At 44.5% G+C, this 20,492-nt stretch overlaps 1 protein-coding gene across 5 annotated transcripts in view; it reads left to right on the top strand.

The window, feature by feature from the left end:
- Window positions 1-20,037, top strand: part of LOC137381347 (CMP-N-acetylneuraminate-beta-galactosamide-alpha-2,3-sialyltransferase 4-like) — a 274,200-nt gene extending 254,163 nt beyond the window's left edge. For 4 of the 5 annotated variants that reach the window (XM_068053787.1, XM_068053785.1, XM_068053788.1 and 1 more), the window contains exons 12-13: window positions 5,002-5,151; window positions 16,315-20,037. In XM_068053787.1, coding sequence (XP_067909888.1) covers window positions 5,002-5,151; window positions 16,315-16,404 — 240 coding nt within the window. In that variant the 3' untranslated portion in view covers window positions 16,405-20,037. Of the gene's footprint in view, window positions 1-5,001; window positions 5,152-16,314 lie in introns of those variants that run through there. The other variant, XM_068053789.1, reaches the window with a different exon arrangement.
- Window positions 20,038-20,492: the final 455 nt, after the last annotated feature.

Here is a 20,492-nt window from a genome sequence, read left to right as displayed (position 1 = left end):
CTCTCCTCACCAGCACTTCCTGTACTAATTTAAACCTTAGTAATTCGGGTAACTTGTGTCTGGCACCAGTATAAATGAGCATGAAAGTTGAGGGATTGTCATATAAAACTAACTGTTTCATAATATCCTTTAGAGAAGGGAACCTGCCACTCCTACCTCATGTGGCCGAACACAAGACTCCAGTCATACACTGTGTGGTTAACAATTAATGCCCTCAGAGCAACTAGGGATGGGCAATAAATGTTACTTTGCCAGTGTTGTCCACATCCCAGGACAAATAGAATAGAAATGTGCCCAAGACTTCAGGGCTACTCTCTTAGCTTGGGACACAACTTCTCCCCATTGCCGTGGTTCTTATCTCTCTTTATTTTATCAATACTGTAAGATCTCACATTGTAGATTTGCTGTTGCAAATCTGTTAGAAACACACGGCACTATCTTCTGGATTGCTGCTGTAAACTGAATCTTTATTATTGACTCTCTCTAGTGGCACACTGTGCATGCTACTGCGAATGGTGTTTGCAACACTTTGAAGAATGGTGCATTTCGTGTGATGATTTGCAACCATGCTAGCAGTGATCCTTTTGTGTTGGTCACAACAAATAGCTGAATGTTATAGGGAATGTTGGTTTTGACAATTCCCTGGTGACCCTCATGTGCTACTTCTAGAACACATTTTCTCAAATGAATGCGGAATGACGTGCAGTTGCTGTGTAACACGAGATCAAAAGTGGTTGCAACTGTGAGCTCATTTCAAACATTGTGAAGAGCTTGTCAGCGTGTGAGTCACTTTGTCTGTAGGCACTCTATCAATCATGTCTTTTCAATTTTGTGATTTCATAGCTGTCATACACAGCTGTAACACTTCATCTTATTTTGTTGCCACTTTGATGTCAGCTAATTTTAGCGACTTTAGCACCACGTTTACACTCACATAGTTAAGATGTTGTTTGGTATTCTGTTCTTGTCACCAAAGGATGGCACGAAAGCTAATTTGCTGGGTTAAGCTTGCCTGGCTGATACTCAACACGGAGCTCATACTCTTGTAGTTTTGAGTATCCTATGCTCTATTTGTGTAGGTGGCTTCCTCTGTGGATTGCTGAACAGGCTCCCAAGTGGACTATGATCGGTTATCACTTCATGCAAGTAGAAACGAAAGTGTAGAATGCTCCATGTAATTGAGAGTGCTTCTCTCTCTGTTTGTGAATACCGTTGTTTTGTGGGTGTTAGTGATCTGCTTGTCATCGCGCCGATTGATGGGTGACCTGCTTTGTCTTTCTGCACCTAAGTCAACTGAGCTTGCACCACGACTGGCTAGGTGGTTTTCTTGCGATCGAAGCAGATGTTTGTGCAACTTGCTGACGTTTGTGCACTTGCTGACAGTGTTGTTTGATCTGATATACAGCTTGTTTGTGCAGTTTTGTCCACTCCCACTTGGTGGTCTCTTTTGTCAGATCGCGTGAGGGGAGGGGGCAGACAGCATAGTGAGGTCAGGAACATCACGACGACAATATGTGATCTGCAGCGTTTGCAATGGCTTCGACTTTCTGTAGATCAGGTGAGACTCCTTCACCACTGAATACACAATCAAGGAATTCAATTCTGCTTTCAGTGAACAAGCACATGTCTTTGTTCAGAGTGTGGTTGCACTCTCTAAGATGTTGTAGGCACGCATGCAGGCTTGTCTCGAGTTCTCTTCCAGTGCGACTGTAGATGAGAATGTCATTGCTGATATTCAGTGTGTCCTCAAGCCCTTGCAGTGCAGACTGAATCATGTGCTGAAATAACTCAGCTGCTCAGTTGACTTCAAAGTTGAACCTTTTGTATCCAAACAGCCCGATATGAGTGGAGAACCTCGATTCTTTTGCAAGCTCAATTTGATGGTAGCCTGCATTGAGGTCAAGTTTAGCAAAGTGTTTGCACCGTTCACTTTCTCTATGATATTATCAATTGTTGGTGTCAAATGTCTTTCTCATTGTATTGCTTGGTTTGGTGACTACATATTGTCGCAGATTCTGATCTTGTTCTCGCTCTTGGGTTTCTTGACAACTTGTGTTGGTGAGACCAAAGGGGTAATTTCATCCCTAATCTTCTCAATAATGTCAAGGTCAAGCAATCGCTGAAGTTCCTTTTCTGTCTGCTTTTTGCAGACAGCTTTCTGTCTTTCTCCAGTGCTTTTCTGCATATTTGACTAGAGGGGTATCCGACAATTATTTGTGTTTTGATTTCTTGTTCAACAAGTTCAACATCACCAAAGTCATGTTTGGTTGCCAGTTGTCTCAATGATGTGCAATATTGATCTAGAACTAGGGGACACAGTCTCAGAATAAGGGGTCGGCCATTTAGGACTGAGATGAGGAGGAATTTCTTCACACAGAGGGTGGTGAATCTTTGGAATTCTCTACCCCAGAGTGCTGTGGAGGCTCAGTCGCTGAGTATATTCAAGACAGAGACGAAAGTGTGATGGAAAATCCACATGCCAAATGGAAAATATTAATGTCGTCGTATGGAACTCCGCCTGAGACTGTTTTACTGGACATTATTACAAATAACTTTTAAAAAGCAGATCAGAACATCAAAAGATGGCCACGCACAATTTGCATATGAGAAGCCAAAGGCTGACTGGAAGACAGAGGTGATCACCCAGTCTAACTAGAACAATAGGGGTGCACCCTGATTCAATCACCCAGAATGGTTTAGTCAGTGTTGTTCGTCAAAAGCCATCGACACCCATTGACTTTGAAAGAGCCAAACCACTCCCCACTACCAAGGATGCCTGAACAACTTTGAATTTCACAGATCATTCCAGAAACTTCTGTTTCAAACAAAGAGTTGGTCACATGACTTGACTACCTGTGTAACGCTGAGAGTTTGTGAATTGCACCTTTGAAGGCAGACAGTAACTGAACTCCAAGGAAGAAAGCACCTCTCTCTCTCTCTCTCGCTCTCTCTCTCCCCCTCCCCAGCAAAGAACATGGGGAGCCTCAGCTGCAGCTAAACCTCATATCTACAGATGCTCACAGTCAGTAAAAGAGGGCAGATGAAGCCTCTGTTCAGCCTTCTGGAACAAGAGAAGCAAGCCCGAATTGTGCACGTGGCCCAGTGAGGACTTCAGGACTTCAATTTCACCTAAGGACACTGGGAATACACTTCCATATTTAAATTACATTTTTATTAAGGACTGTACTCCAACCTCCCAACTCTACTCTTCCCCTTTCTTTCTATTTGTGTGTGTTTGTGTGCCTCGCGTATGAATGTGAGCATGGATCCTTCACGTATTTTAGTAATTTTAACCGGTTTAGAGAGTTAAGGTTAATAAAATTACATCTCTGTTGTTTAAACTCAGGAAAACCTGTCTGATTGTTTCATTTACAATTATAATTAGAGGTGCAGGAGCAAGTGCTCACTGAGTTGGTAAATTAAATCACTGTGTTAAAAGGATAAACCCTGTCGTGGTCAAACCAGAGAAGGGGCGAAAGGGGAGCCTGAGACCCCTTCCTCACCTGGTCGTAACAATAGATTTCTAGATATTAAAGATATCAAAGGATATGGTGATAGTGCGGGAAAATGGTGTTGAGGTAGAAGATCAGCCATGATCTAGTTGATCAGGCTTGAGGAGCCGAATGGTCTACTCCTGCTTCTATTTCCTAAAGTTCCTAATTGTCTCATTTGCTTCTTGCTTGGTTCGTCAGAAAATAATTGTTTGATATATTGCATTCTTCTCGGCCATGAAATAAGTTGCTAGTGCATTTTCTGCTGAGTTGCAGTCGTCTTGTACAGGCCTAGGTATCTCAAAAATATCTTCCAATTCTTCACCTCCATAGTGGAGAAGTAAGGCCTTTTTTCTCTTATCATTGGTGATTCCAAAGCCCACCATTGTGCCCTCAAATCGCCACCATCCACGTCTGCCAATGTGGGAACACAGATGGAGGCTTGGACTGCACGCCAACATGTGATAGGTTATGCATAGCCCTCGCTATCTTGATCATCAGTGCAGTGATGGTGCTTGATCAAGGATCGAGAATAGCATTCCACAGGCACAAACACACACATCAAAAGTAATAATGGCAGGTGGAAGAAGCAAATGCGCATTTTGTGGTGTTCTACTATTCTGCAATAAATTCTTCTCGAACTTTAAGCTGACCAAACTACCCTTGCATTGGTGTATGAGACAAAATTGCTGTCCCGCATTAGCCCCACAAAGGTTCAAGGCCTGCTGTGCACAAACCTCAACACTCTATGACTGTCCCTTTTTGACAATCTGCATTACCTGGAGCTCATGACTGAAAGCAGAGAAAATTATAAGATCGTAAGATCTCACATTGTAGATCTGCTATTGTAAATCTCTGGAGGTAACACACTAACCTCCGGATTGCTGTTGTAAACTGAACCTTTGCTATTGATTCTCTCTAGTGCTATACTGCGCATGCTACACCAAGCATGTACGGTAGCCTCAAATGAACATATCAAATGAATAATAAATGAGCAATACAGTACACATACTGTTATGAGAATTGCTCATCTGAACTTTCCTCTGAAGCCTGAAACTTGCCCTCCTACATTATCTTCTTCCTCCCTTCCTCCATATTGTCTTGAAGCCAAAACTTATCTCATTGTTTTCTGGGATCTCAAAACTGGGATCTCTTTACCTTGCTCAATCCCTTTGTCCTCTTTCAATCCAGAAACTTGCAGCCCCAGTCACCCATCCATGGCTTGATGCTTGATATTTTGAAACTTGTTCCTTCCCAGTGCCCTGCATTATTGGCCTTTGTTCTGTACCAGTGTTTCTTCATTTCAATTGTCTCACTTTTCATTCCTTCATGCCTTCCCACTCCTCATACTATGCCTTTCGTACTCATTTTATCACTTGAACCTTCTCTCATTCTCTTTTGATCTTCTCTATCTCCTTTCTCTTCATCATGCACTCTTTCCCATGTGATTTTCTGTTATGCCTTTAGCTTTGTTGCATATTTTAATATAAATTGCTTTCTGCATCCACAGAGAGGAAGTCATCCAACCACTGGGTTTTTAGCTGTCACGCTGGGCCTGAACTATTGTGATGAAGTGCATATTGCTGGATTTGGTTATCCGTTCAACAAAAAAGACGGACTGATTCATTATTACGATCATCTAAATATGAAATTGATGTCTGTGAGTATCAGGTGGAATCATATTCTCACATAAGTCATCTGAACATATTTTATGGAAGTTGACTTGCACTGCTCTAGGCCAACTTGTGTGGTAGCGAGACCTCGGGGCGGTAATGGTAGAAACCCTGAATTTCCAGGTATTCGAGATGTACTGGGTTAACACTAGATGAAGTAAAGTTTGCTTTGAATTTCAAGTTGCTTTATTCCACAGTAATGTGAAATATATTGGGTCATTTAATTCAATCAGTGCCACTTACATTCATAAAACAGTACTAGATTAGAAAGTGCGTGACACTACCTCCACTTCATTGGATCATTTTGCTCAACGTAAATAATCCCTCTGTGTCCTGCCATACAGCCCAGGGTGGCATCTCTCTCACTGCAGCCCTTCTGTCTTTGGCAGACTTTTGCTGCCAGCCCACCTGTACATCTTAGGAGGTCACTTAAAGGACATGCAGCGCTTCAGGCCACTATCTGCGCGACCCATGTGGGGTTTCTTCAATGATATCAATGGAGAAACCCACGAGGGTTATGGAGTTAATGCCCCATGGAACTGTTTGTCCCCGGGGAACCTACATGCTCAAAACAGCGCTACATGAGCAAATTTTCCCACTCAGACTGCCTCCCTGGTTTCTGTGTTCCATTCTTAAAAAGGTTCTCAATCTGTGCTCATCTCACAGATGATCCGAGATGAAAGGGTTTTCCAAAACGTTGGTGAGAGATGTGTTTCCAAATACCCCGACAAACTAATAAATTGTTAATTGTTTGGTCTCTGGGAATAACAACTTCTGATCATCATATTAACCACTTTTCATCCAATTGCCTTCTTTTTTATACTTATAAGAATACACATTCATTTGGGACATCTATTTAGTTACTTGTGATCTCCCACTGTAACTTTAATGGTAGATTGATGTCAAGCATAAGCAGGCATTTATGCCATTTCTCGAGGAATGCTGTCAATCTTCCACTAAGTTTCAGCTGGGAGAGTGGGGAATCCCGGCAGAAATTTGCTTTTAAAAATCCACTTCCTTCCTGTGGAATAATGGTCAAAAAATCCAAAAATGTGGATACTTCTTTCGTCCAAAACATTTTTTTCTAAACTGGCCTCATCTAAACATCTGTTTCTGGCACGTTCTTTCCGTCAGTGGAATGGGTTAGAAGCACCATTATTGAACTGTGTCCCCAGTATTGCCAGTTAATCCAGTTTCATTCCAACTTCCAGTGAACAGTAGCTCAGTGCACAGTGTTGCCTTCAGATTTATCAGTCTTGCTTGACAGGATGCCTGCCTAGGCCAAGCTAGATGTCAGTCTGGGCTCAGTGAGTAGCACTCTCCTCTCTGAGTCAGAAGGTTGTGGGCTTGAGTCCCACCCCGGAGACCCTAATGCAGAATACAACTGATTGTTTAACGGAGTACCGAAGGAGTGCTGCCCTGTTCGAGGTGCCAAATTTTGGATGAGACATTAAACCAAGGTCTCATCTGCCCTCTCAGACAGATGAAAAAACTCCCATGGCCCTATTTTGAAGAAGAGGAGGGAAGCTGTCCCCTGGTCCTGACTGATATTTATCCCTCAGCCAATATGACTAAAAAATCAGATGATCTGGACATTATCACATTGTTGTTTGTGGAAGCTTGATATGTGCCAGTTTGGGTGCCATGACTTCTGCATTACAACATTGATTCCATTTCCAAAGTACTTCATTGGCTGTAAAGCACTTTGGGACACTCTGAGGTCGTGAAAGTTGCTGTACAAACGCAAGTCCGTTCCTTTTCTTCAGCTCAAGTAAGTCGACATCCAACCAGACAGGTCTTTCAGATGAGAGATGGGCACATATTTTCCCCCTGAACTCTAGTGATTCTCTTCGTTGCTCACATGTTACTCTTCTGGTAGGAATAATATTCCTAATGATGCAGATTGTAAGTGTAGCAAGATCCCAGACTGTGAATGTACTTTTCCTCCACCTCTTCAACAACTCTCTTCAGGATTAATATCAGCCAGTTTACTTGATCAGTCACTGTAGTGAAAGAGGTGAGTTCATCCACAGAGAAATCCCTTGGAGCTTAAGATTGGCTTTAGGATGGAGGTAGTTGTTGGTGATGGAGGTGAAGTTGGCACCTTTATTGGGTCAAGGTTCAGGTGACTCCCATGGTTGCTCATATCCGAGACAGTTGCATGCTATAAGCTATCACAGGAACAAAGAATAATAAGAGTTCTGGCCAATTGACTGTCCCTCTAGCATAGGTGTAATCTTGCATTTATTTCAAAGACATATCAATCTATTTGTATCTTATTGCCCTTTTTTTGTTACTGATTTAAAGCTAGCTTACTTCAGGGAAACAGCTTTATTTTTATACCTCCTTGGGCAAGTCCAGCACTTATTGCCTGTCCCCAGCTGCTCATTGTACCGCTGTAATCCGTGTACTGGAGAGGTTGTCGTGCAAGTGTAGTCAATGTTTGTGAATTGAAGAAAACAACAGAAATAGAAAGAAAGGACACCCAGAGATTTCTAGTTGTGAAGTAGTTATATTTGCAGAAGCCAGCATTCCTCACATGTGGACTGTAAGGCAGCAGCTCCCATCTTCAAGCCCCCAGCAAAATGGCACAAGCATCCATTTGTAGCTGTTTGTGCCTTTTCTGTCACAGAAATTCCAGGCCTGTAATAGAACAACAACAACTTAAATTTATATAGCACCTTTAACATAATAAAACATCCCAATGCACTTTACAGAAGCATTATAAAACAAAATATGACACTGAGTTACATAAGGCAATATTAGGTCAGATGACCAAAAGCTTGGTCAAAGAGGTGGGTTTTAAGGGGCGTCTTAAGGGAGGAAAATGAGGTAGAGAGGTGGAGAGATGTAGGGAGGGTATTTCAGAGCTTCGGGTCTTGGCAACTGAAGGTGCAGCCACCAATTGTGGAGCAATTAAAATCAGGGATACACAAGAGGCCAGAATTTGAGGAGCACAGATATATTGGAGGGATGTGGGGCTGGAGGAGATTACAGAGATAGGGAGGGACAAGGACATGGAGGGATTTGAAAACAAAGGATGATAATTTTAAAATCAAGCGTTGCTCGACCAGGAGCCAAAGTAGGTCAGCGAGCACAGGGGTGATGGGGAACAGGACTTGGTGCAAGTTAAGACACGGGCAGCAGAGCTTTGGATGACCTCAAGTTTACAAAGAGTAGAATGTAGGAGACCAGCCAGGATTGCACTGGAATAGTCAAGTCTAGAGGTAATGAAGGCATAAATGAGGGTTTCAGCAGCAGATGTCGTCATTGTCGACAGGAATAGTGCCGGAAGACTGGAGGATAGCAAATGTTGTCCCCTTGTTCAAGAAGGGGAGTAGAGACAGCCCTGGTAATTATAGACCTGTGAGCCTTACTTCGGTTGTGGAGAAAATGTTGGAAAAGGTTATAAGAGATAGGATTTATAATCATCTTGAAAAGAATAAGTTCATTAGCGATAGTCAGCACGGTTTTGTGAAGGGTAGGTCATGCCTCACAAACCTTATTGAGTTTTTTGAGAAAGTGACCAAACAGGTGGATGAGGGTAAAGCCGTGGATGTGGTGTATATGGATTTCAGTAAGGCGTTTGATAAGGTTCCCCACGGTAGGCTATTGCAGAAAATACGGAAGTATGGGATTGAAGGTGATTTAGTGCTATGGATCAGAAATTGGCTAGCTGAAAGAAGACAGAGGGTGGTGGTTGATGGCAAATGTTCATCCTGGAGTTTAGTTACTAGTGGTGTACCGCAAGGATCTGTTTTGGGGCCACTGCTGTTTGTCATTTTTATAAATGACCTGGATGAGGGTGTAGAAGAGTGGGTTAGTAAATTTGTGGATGACACGAAGGTCGGTGAAGTTGTGGATAGTGCCGAAGGATGTTGTAGGGTACAGAGGGACATAGATAGGCTGCAGAGCTGGTCTGAGAGATGGCAAATGGAGTTTAATGTGTGAGGTGATTCACTTTGGAAGGAGTAACAGGAATGCAGAGTACTGGGCTAATGGGAAGATTCTTGGTAGTGTAGATGAGCAGAGAGATCTTGGTGTCCAGGTACATAAATCCCTGAAAGTTGCCACCCAGGTTAATAGGGCTGTTAAGAAGGCATATGGTGTGTTAGCTTTTATTAGTAGGGGGATCGAGTTTCGGAGCCACGAGGTCATGCTGCAGCTGTACAAAACTCTGGTGCGGCCGCACCTGGAGTATTGCGTGCAGTTCTGGTCACCGCATTATAGGAAAGATGTGGAAGCTTTGGAAAGGGTGCAGAGGAGATTTACTAGGATGTTGCCTGGTATGGAGGGAAGGTCTTACGAGGAAAGGCTGAGGGACTTGAGGTTGTTTTCGTTGGAGAGAAGGAGGAGGAGAGGTGACTTAATAGAGACATATAAGATAATCAGAGGGTTAGATAGGGTGGATAGTGAGAGTCTTTTTCCTTGGATGGTGATGGCAAACACGAGGGGACATAGCTTTAAGTTGAGGGGTGATAGATATAGGACAGATGTCAGAGGTAGTTTCTTTACTCAGAGAGTAGTAGGGGCGTGGAACGCCCTGCCTGCAACAGTAGTAGACTCGCCAACTTTAAGGGCATTTAAGTGGTCATTGGATAGACATATGGATGAAAATGGAATAGTGTAGGTCAGATGGTTTCACAGGTCGGCGCAACATCGAGGGCCGAAGGGCCTGTACTGCGCTGTAATGTTCTATGTTCTATGAGCTGACACAGGGGTGAAGTCGGGCAATGTTACAGAGGTGGAAATAGGCGATCTTAGTGATGGCATAAATACGAGGTCGGAAGCTCATCTCGTGGTTAATTGAGATACCAAGGTTAAGGACAGACTGGCTTAGTCTTAGACTGTCAAAAAATGTCTTGAGGTGCTTCAGAGATGCATGAAGGAAAATGGCTGCGGATGGAAGATTATTGGAGTGGAAGAAACCTTGGCCAATGGCATGAGTTTTAAGGAGGGTGGTTAAATAGAGGAAAAATAGAGGGGCTTGGGGAAAGAAATCCAGAGTGTGGGCAGGTGCTGGTGTCGTCGCTATTGACTGGAAAAAGGGAGGGACACATATAAGTGGAACAGAGTCTTTGGGCAGGGGTATTTGTGAACTGAAGGAAGTTACAGAGATAGGGAGGGACAATCCCATGGAGGAACTTAAAGACAGGAGCCAATGTAGGTCAAGGAGACCAGAGTTGATGGATGACTGGGAATTTATGTAGGATAGGATATCAGCAGCAGAGTTTTAGATGAACCAACATAGAGGATGGTGACTGAAATCACAGAATATCAGAATAATATAGCACTGGAGGTGGTCTTTTGGAACCTATGCCGTTTCCTTGAGAGAGCTATCCATCCTTACCTTTTACATTAAGCACAGATGGAACAAAATTTATATATTGAAATCTAGGAAGTATCATTTAAGTTTTCTTATGAAAACATTATTTCAGATTTAAACTTATTACTTCCCAGTGCGCTAATTGGCAGTAAGGCAACATCCAGGCAGCTGACCAGCAAGACGAAGTAGATTCAATGTTAGAACCACTTGTCGATAAAAAAGAGCATCATGGGAGGAATTTTATACTCCACCCTGCTGCGGGTTTTGAGGTGGGGTGAGCATAAAATCGAGTGGGAAGGTGGTTGGGGGGCGGGTGGGGTGGTGCAGGGGGGAACCTTGCCACTATCCCGCCTCCGCCAAAATTAAGACCAGGGCGGGAAGGGCTGTGAACAGCTTTCCCGCCCTGCCACCAGTTGAAGTCCTTAACTGGGAAATTAATGCCTAATTAAGGGCCTCATCTCAGCGCATGGCAGGAAAGCCGTGCGGGCTGCCTCCCGGCACTTAGTGCCTGAACGAGGGACCTGGCATCAAAAAAGGGAGTGCCCGCTGAGAGCCAACCCCCCCCCCCGCCCTTGCTAATAGCCCCCCTACGCCTCCTTCCCCCACCCCACGAGACACCTCCCACACTGACCTACCTGTGGCCTGGGTCCAGCGCTGCTCCTGTGCCTCAGGTAGGTGCCGTACTGGCAGCAGCCACCACTTCTGCGATGGCACTGCTCAGTGGCAGAACTGCCGTCCTCTGATTGGCCGACAGCTCTCCGAGGGCAGGACTTCCATCGCCGGGGTCCTTGAACTCGTGGAAGGCCCACCGCTGTCCGCTTAACTGCCTCATTGGTACTAGATACGGCGGACCTTCCACAGAAGAGGTGACATGGAGTTCTCGGTGTTGCTTTGTCCGGATGTCAAGCTCCCCTTCGCCAGCATAAAATCCTGGCTCACGTGGGGAACTTCCTTCACTTAGGAGACCTACAAATGGATTTTATTGTTTACAATTATAAGGTAATTGGAATGAGAACTATGAAACTTACACAGTGAAGGAATTTGTTTTCGGAAAAGTAATGTGGGCACATATCGCCAATCTCAATGATGGGGGACCCCAGCACATCAGTGCAAAAGATAAGGCTGAAGCGTTTGCAACCAGCTTCAGTCAGAAGTGCTGAGTGAATGATCCATCTCGGCCTCCTCCTGAGGTTCCCAGCATCACAGATGCCTGTCTTCAGCCAATTCGATTCATTCCACGTGGTATCAAGATCCAGCTGAAGGCACTGGATACTGCAAAGGCTATGGGCTCTGACAACATGGGGCGGTACAGTGGCGCAGTGGTTAGCACTGCAGCCTCACAGCTCCAGCGACCCGGGTTCAATTCTGGGTACTGCCTGAGCGGAGTTTGCAAGTTCTCCCTGTGTCTGCGTGGGTTTTCTCCGGGTGCTCCGGTTTCCTCCCACAAGCCAAAAGACTTGCAGGTTGGTAGGTAAATTGGCCATTATAAATTGCCCATAGTATAGGCAGGTGGTAGGGAAATATAGGGACAGGTGGGGATGTGGTAGGAATATGGGATTAGTGTAGGATTAGTATAAATGGGTGGTTGATGGTCGGCACAGACTCGGTGGGCCGAAGGGCCTGTTTCAGTGCTGTATCTCTAAACTAAACTAAACATTCCAGCAATAGTACTGAAGACTCATGCTCCAGAATTGGCCACTTCCCTAGCCAAGCTGTTCCAGTACATCTACAACACTGACATCTACCCAGCAATGTGGAAAATTGCCCAGGTATGTCTGGACACAAAATGCAGGATCTGGCCAATCAGTTTACTGTCGATCATCAAGCAAAGTGATGGAAGGTGTCATCGACAGTGCTATCAACCGGCATTTACTCAGCAATAACTGCTCACTGATGCTCAGTTTGGGTTCTGCCAGGGCCACTCAGCTCCTGACCTCATTGCAGTCTTGGTCCAAACATGGACAAAAGAGCTGAACTCCAGAGCTGAGGTGAGAGTAGCTGCCTTGACATCAGGGCAGCATTGACCGAGTATGGCATCAAGGAGCTCTAGCAAAACTGGAGTCAATGGGAATCGGGGGGAAAACTCTCCGTTGGTTGGAGTCATACCTAGCGCAAAGGAAGATGGTTATGGTTGTTGGAAGTCAATCATCTCAGTCCCAAGACATCACAGCAAGAGTTCCTCAGGGTGGTGTCCTAGGCCCAACCATCTTCAGCTGCTTCATCAATGACCTTCCCTCCACCATAAGGTCAGAAGTGGGGATGTTCACTGATGATTGCACAATGTTCAGCACCATTTACAACTCCTCAGAGATTGAAGCAGTCTGTGTAGAAATGCAGCGAGATCTGGACAATATCCAGGATTGGGCAGATAAGTGGCAAGTAACATTCACATCACACAAGTGCCAGGAAATGACCATCTCCAACAAGAGAGAATCTGACCATCTCCCTTTGACATTCAATAGCATTACTATTGCTGAATCACCCACTATCAACATCCTAGGGGTTACTATTGACCAGATACTGAACTGGAGTAGCCATATAAATACCGTGGCTACAAGAGCAGGTCAGAGGCTACGAATCCTGCGGCGAGTAACTCATCTCCTGACTCCCCAAAGCCTGTCCACCATCTACAAGGCAAAATTCAGGAATGTGATGGAACATTCTTCACTTGCCTGGATGGGTGCAGCTCCATTAAGATTCATCAGCATCCAGGTAAAGCGGCCCACTTGATTGGCACCCCATCCACCACCTTCAACATTCACTCCCTCCACCGCCAACGCAGTGTGCACCATCTATAAGATGCACTGCAGCCAATCACCAAGGCTCATTTGACAGCACTTTCCAAACCCACGACCTCTACCACCTAGAATAGCAATGGAACCAGGTGCACGGAATCGCCACCATCTGCAAGTGCCCCTCCAAGTCGCACAACATCCTGACTTGGAACTATATCGTCGTTCCTTCACTGTTGCTGGGTCAAGATCCTGGAACTCCCTTCCGAACAGCATTGTGGGTTTTTTTTTTAGATTAGATTAGAGATACAGCACTGAAACAGGCCCTTCGGCCCACCGAAACTGTGCCGACCATCAACCACCCATTTATACTAATCCTACACTAATCCCATATTCCTACCAAACATCCCCACCTGTCCCTATATTGCCCTACCACCTACCTATACTAGTGACAATTTATAATGGCCAATTTACCTATCAACCTGCAAGTCTTTTGGCTTGTGGGAGGAAACCGGAGCACCCGGAGAAAACCCACGCAGACACAGGGAGAACTTGCAAACTCCACACAGGCAGTACCCAGAATCGAACCCGGGTCCCTGGAGCTGTGAGGCTGCAGTGCTAACCACTGCGCCACTGTGCCGCCCTACACAACATGGACTGCAGTGGTTCAAGAAGATGGCTCACCATCACCTTCTCAAGGGCAGTCAGGGATGGGCAACAAATGCTGGCCTTGCCGGTGATGCTCACATCCCCCAAATGAAATTTTAAAAAATTATAAAACTCTGGCAATCATCATCCTAAAAGAAAATGGTGCTTCTTTGCTCAGTTTAGTTTCCTGTGTCTGATGTTCCTTCTCCATGCCAGACTCTTAAAGCCAGTTTAGGTTTTTAGCTTGGATTTGTTCATGTGCACAGCCTGTTTGTCCACCTGGGTGTAATAGCACGGATTTTTGGAATGTGAACTTTTGAGCTGCACTTTTTTTTAGATTTTATGGTGTATCACCCATGGTACATTGAACCACTGAAACTTTCTATTGTAGGAGACCTAATAACACTGTTCCTTTAATTGACTATGTGCTCAATACCTGAACATTTAATACCAGTTTTAGAATGTTCCTGTTGTCAGCCTAGTTAGTTTAAAAGCAGGTTGTGGTTTGGGTCTGGTTCATAGGGGCAGTTAGAAAAAAGCTCATAAAGGGACTGTGTGTGCTCATCCCTACTCAATTTTATACAATCTTACAGCATAGAATGAGGCCATTCAGCCCACCATGCTTGTGACACCTCCGTAAAAGAGCTACCCAATTAGTCCCACTCCACTTCTCTTCCCTATAGCCCTGCAAATGTTTCCTTTTCAAGTATCTATCCAATTTCCTTTTGAAATATTGATTTATTCCCTGTTGAATTTGCTTCTACCACTCTTCAGGCAATGCAGTCCTGATCATAACAAATTGCTGTGTAAGAAAAATTCTGCTCATCTCTACTTTGGATCTTTTGCCAGTTATGTAAAATAGAGTCATGCAGTCATTTACGGCACAGAAGGAGGTCATTCGGCCCATTGAGTCCATGCTGGCTGTCCACGGAGCTATTCAGTCAGCTCCCCTCCCCCGCTCGATCCCTGTAACCCTGCAAGTCTATTTCCTTCAAGAGGCCACCCAGTTTCCTTTTGAAGTCATTGATTGTCTTTACTTCTACCACCCTTGTGGGCAGCGAGTTCCAGTTCATTACCATCCACTGTATAAAAATGTTCTGCCTCATATTCCCCCATATCTCTTGCCCGAAACCTTCAATCTGTGTCCTCTCATCCTTGTACCATTAGTTAATGGGAGAACAGTTTTCCCTTGTCTAAACCGGTTATAATTTATTTATTTAGAGATACTCGGCCCACCGAGTCTGTGCCGACCAACAACCACCCATTTATACTAACCCTACAGTAATCCCATATTCCCTACCACCTACCTACACTAGGGGCAATTTACAGTGGCCAATTTACCAATCACCTGCAAGTCTTTGGCTTGTGGGAGGAAACCAGAGCACCCGGCGAAAACCCACGCAGACACAGGGAGAACTTGCAAACTCCGCACAGGCAGTACCCAGAATCGAACCCGGGTCCCTGGAGCTGTGAGGCTGCAGTGCTAACCACTGCGCCACTGTGCCGCCCATAATCTTGCACATTTCTATTAAATCTCCCCTCAATCTCTTTTGTTCTAAGGAGAACAAACTCAGCTTTTCCAGCCTAGCCTTGTAACTAAAATCCCCCATCCCCGGAACCATTCTGGTATATCTCCTCTGCACCCTTTCAACGACTCTCACATCCTTCCTGAAGTGTGGTGACCAGAACTGGTTGTAATACTCCAGTTGGGGCCCAACCTGAGCATTATAAAGGTTCAGCCTAACTTCTCTGCTTTTGTACTCAATGCCTCTCTTTATGAAGCCCAAGATCCCACATGCTTTACTAACCACGTCCTTCAAAGATCGCTGCACATGCACCCCAGGTCCCTCTGTTCCTATTTTGAACTGTGCCATTAAGTATATATAGCCTCTCCCTATTCCTTCTGTCAAAATGCATCACCTCACACTTGTCAGTATTAAATTCCATCTGCTGCCTCTCTGCCCACTCCGCGAGCCTATCTGTGTCCTGTTGCAGGTGGTTCATATCATCCTCACTGTACCCTCTGGTCACCAACCCACCCACCAGTTTCTCCTTCTTTACTATTAAAACTCCTCATGATTTTGAACATTTTTATTAAATGTCCCTTCAACCTCCTCTGCCCCAAAGGAGAACAAACCCAGCTTCTGCAGTCTCTCCACATAACTGAAGTCTGTCATTCCTGGCATCACTCTGGTAAACCTTCTCTGTAACTACTCCAGCTGAGGTTTAACCAGTGATTTATAAAGTTTTAGTATATCTCTGCCATTTCTGGACTGCTTTACTTTCTCCCAAACACTGTACCGAGGAACATGAAAATGTATTCCTCTGGTTCCTGTTGATATCCTGACCTGTTGTGCTTGTTTCTCTTCAGCCTTTGTATATTTGTAATAAGTAGCTTGTGCTTCGAAGTTGTAGCCTACTTAACCATTCTTTTGCTTTTTCAGAACTCCGTGCACAATATCACCGATGAACACCTTTGTTTGAAGAAGCTAAAGAACGCTGGAGTTATCAAATATCTCACTGAACTGTCGTGATCACCTTTACAATTTTGGGATGATTAGCTTTCAATGAATCTGCCAGGAACCGAGACTTTACTTGAAACTACCTCCTCCCCTCCAACACTCTCAGAATCCCACCATTGTTTGTCTCTTTTTCCCACCCTGATCAGCCTACTTTGCTTCTGCCTTAGTCTGGTTGAGGGCGTCTAGATTTAGTTGTACCCACTCCCCCTCTGCAGTGGGGTAAGGTGGAGGAATGCCAGTGGGAGACGGGACTGTGCCAACTTTCATAGCATGAATGAAGAGGCTGTGTTACCATGGTTGGACTGTGGACCTGAGTCTTCGGGACTCCAACGTCAGGGCAAAAAGCATGACTGCCTTAGCAATGTTACTGCAGTTGGAATCCTAATTGGCCGCCTGTGGGCCCGCCGTCCTTATATGTACGGCAGGCAGGCTTGTGATGTTGCTGGCCTAATCAGATGGCCGGCAGCTCTGAAGCCTCAGCAGTGCCACTGGGAGCGGTAGTTGCTGCTGAGGTAGGCAGGAGACCTCAGGAGCTTAGTTTTAAAAAAAAATTAAAAATTCATGGGCCAGGGGACATAGGGAAAACCCCTCCAGGAGGATTGTTAGGGTGCTGGGACTGCCTTCCCTGCCAGCGGCCCCCTCTGAGCCATTGAGCCTCTGGCTCTGATGCTTCCCCCGGGCTATCATAGGGAGGCCACCTCCATTTATCTAGCAAACCTCCACATGGCGGGGGCAGGGGGTGTGGGCGTGAGGGGCACCCAGCCAGCAGCCCCATAAAATGGCCCCTAATTGTGCCTTTCATGATATGTTAATCGTCTGCCCACCTCTTTGGAGTGGGCAGCTGCTCTGCATCCGGTTCCGCCACTGATAAAATGCTTTGGCGGCGGGATTGCTGTCCCTTTGCGGCTCCCCGCAATTTTACCAGCCTCACCTACCTCCCAGCCTTTTGTCCCAATATTCTGTGTTAATGGAGCCCTTTTTCACAATAGAACCTGGTAGACCCACTGCTCTTAATACAATTCAATCCTTTCTCTTACAGCGGGGCAGGTGGCACCGAACACCAGCACTATAAACAGCTGCTATCCAATTGGTTGGAGTTTAGCCTGACAGGGCCTAGTATAGGAAGTAGATGCATAGGGCTAAATGGAAAGTGAATGAGAGAGAGGTGAATGAGCTGGGGAAGTGCTAATGGTTGCTGAAGGTTGTGGGGGAGTTAGAGGTAGGTGCAGGACAATGGGAATTAGAACACTGTAGGTGGAGGGAGAAGGCTGTCCCTCACTATTGTTGGTCTGCTTCCTCTTGATCTTACTTTCCAAAATCTTGGCAGATGGCTTTGTTTCTCTCTCTTTTCAAACAGTTATTGGGTTCTCTGGATGGTGATGGACGCTTTAACAGGATTACGGACTCTTGTATTCTAGCCCATAACAGGCCACAAATGGTGAAAGGGCAGGTGCTAATTTCATTACAATTGTTTGGGTAATTAGACGACTTCTTAAGCATTAAGCCCTAAAAATATGAAGAAAAAAGATCAACATATGTACAATTAAAAATTGTTGCGCAAGGAGAGGAGACACATGTCGGATAAAATATTCAATTATGCAAGTTCATGGAACAACACTTTATGTGCTCATGCTGCTGAATAAATGGGTTAACAATGACGTTAAACAGTAAACATGGAAAATAAGACTGAGAATGTTAAACAGTTGAACTCTGCCGATTAGAAACTCTACCTTAATATTTCTTAAAACTTAAGGAGGAAGAAATATGAAGGAATACGTCTTGACTCTCAAGTGTCCGGAGCTGTCCATGCACATTTAACTTGGGGGAAAAAAGTGACTTGCAGTAGAAATGAAAAGAAGGAAACTGCTGGAAATCTAGTAACACTGAATAGCCCAACTATGAGAGGCTTGTGGATCGCTGCAGATTTTGACTTTTGATTGTTTTTCCCATTCCAGTTCAATTCTGCTGAAGGCAACATTCATTAAGAGTTTATTGTGTCACTTAAAAAGAAGCAGCAGTGTTCAGAAGCATTCCTGAAAAAAAAAGCACTTCAGTATGGAAGTGATGGACGACTGGAAAGGCGGTGAATTCTGTCTCCCAGGAGGGTAACGGAAAGTAAACTGAGCTTAAGCTGGTTGACACTTATTCCTGGGGCAGTTTACTGGCTTATGTATGTGACACCTGTGCCTTTAAATTGAAAGTTTCTTAGCTGGAACAGGCTCAAGGGACTAAATGGCCTACGGTTGAAAGCACTTTGTAACTCATAGTCAAACATACATTTATTCCAGTCAACGAAAGCTGCTTATAATGCCTCCTTCTCTGATGAAAGCAGCTCTTTAAACTCTGATTTGGGATTGTGTGCAGTACCTGTGTTTTTTTTCTCTGAAGAATTAGTCACTGATGGATTGTTCCAGGAACAAATGAAGAAAATTGCTGGAGCTGAAAATTGATAGTCTTGTATGAAAGTGCAGGCTCTGTCTTTTGATCTGCAACCAATAACTTAACTTTTGCTAAGGCATTTGTTGTAAAAATGCTGAACTTTTTCTATTAAGATGGTTCTCCAAGTGACTTATGGTAAGGGAGAGATCCATATTGAGACCACTGCTTCTCCTACATGGCTCCATGAATGAATCTGACAAAGTGCAAAAGATGTCTCAAAGTCTTTTGCAGAGCTCCTTTCTCCAGTTCACTCACTACCCAGCCCCTAAAGGTTTCCATCCACCTACCCCCATCCAGGTTTTTATGGGTGTTGAGCATTGACCCTGGATTTGGGCACGGGAAAGACAGGTGCATTTGGGTACAGTGAAGTTCGCAAACCTTGAAGGACCAAACATTGAGGCAAGTGCTTGAGAGCATGGTCACATCAATAGCATTACATGCACATAGCAGATTGCACTAGTCCCTTGAATGTAAGTAGTAGATCTGAGATTGAGTAATATATCAAAAATAATATATTGTGATATTTTAATGTATTTTTTAAAAGGGAATCTCTTGACAGATGGAGCAGTGGGTCACCTTTCACTCCGGCACTAGGGTTTAATGTGAATTGAATTTGGACAGTCTCAACTTATTTCCTACCATGCAGTACAGTGCACAGTACAATGCCTACAGCACAAAACTGTCCTGCATTTGATACTAATTGACAATTTCACTCAGACAAGCCATAGGACAGCTGATGCAGGAAGTGGGGGAAAATGTCACAATGGTGCATTAGGAGGCGCTGTTCTGACATTGGGATGAGGAATATATTTGGGATATGAGTTGAAAGGGCTCTTTGTAACCTCCCTTCGAGAACTCTGCGTCCCTCCATTTCTGGCCTCATCCATTCCCACTCCCTTCACCCCACCGTTGGCCGCCATGCCTTGAGGTTATTCAGTCCTAAGCTGTAAAATTCCTTCACTAAACCTCCTTGTTCTCCATTAAGACCCTCCTTAAAACCCTCTTTTGACCGAGTTTTCAGCCACTGGTTCTGATGTCTCCTTTTTTGGCTCGATGTCAATTTATGTGAAGTGCCTTGGAATGTTTTACTATGTGAAAGACACTATATAATTGCAAGTTGTTGTTTGAGTTCTTTTTGTGTACACAGCACATTCTTGCAATATGGGTTGAATCTGGGATCTTTAATATGACTTGAATGTACTATTTAAATTGCCAATTAAAAAATGGTTAATCAGGGAGTCATTGTTCACTTTGATTGATACTTGACATAGATCAGATCTTACTGTCTCAACAATGGTAAACCAGCAATGCACAACTCCTCTAATGTAGCTTTGAGAAGGATGGAACCCAAAGGCAGATCTCTTGGACGTGTTGAAGAAAGTGCTGGCATTTATTGCCCATCTCTAGTTGCCCTTGATAAGGCAGTGGTGAGCCGCATTTTTGAACCATTGCATTCTGTGTGGTGAAGGAGCTCCCACGGTGCTGTTTGATAGGGAGTTCCCCTTTTTTTGACTCAGCCATGTTGAAGGAATACTCATAAATACCTAAGTCAGGAAGGTTTGTGACTTAGAGTCACAAATCCATGCTGACTGTTCTCAATTAATCCTTAACTTTCTAAATGACGATTTATACTATCCCTCAGAATTTTATCCAGTAATATA

Source organism: Heterodontus francisci, chromosome 22 (assembly GCF_036365525.1).
Source record: "Heterodontus francisci isolate sHetFra1 chromosome 22, sHetFra1.hap1, whole genome shotgun sequence".
Taxonomy (NCBI): Eukaryota; Metazoa; Chordata; class Chondrichthyes; order Heterodontiformes; family Heterodontidae; genus Heterodontus; species Heterodontus francisci.
This window is presented reverse-complemented; position numbering and strand designations above follow the sequence as displayed.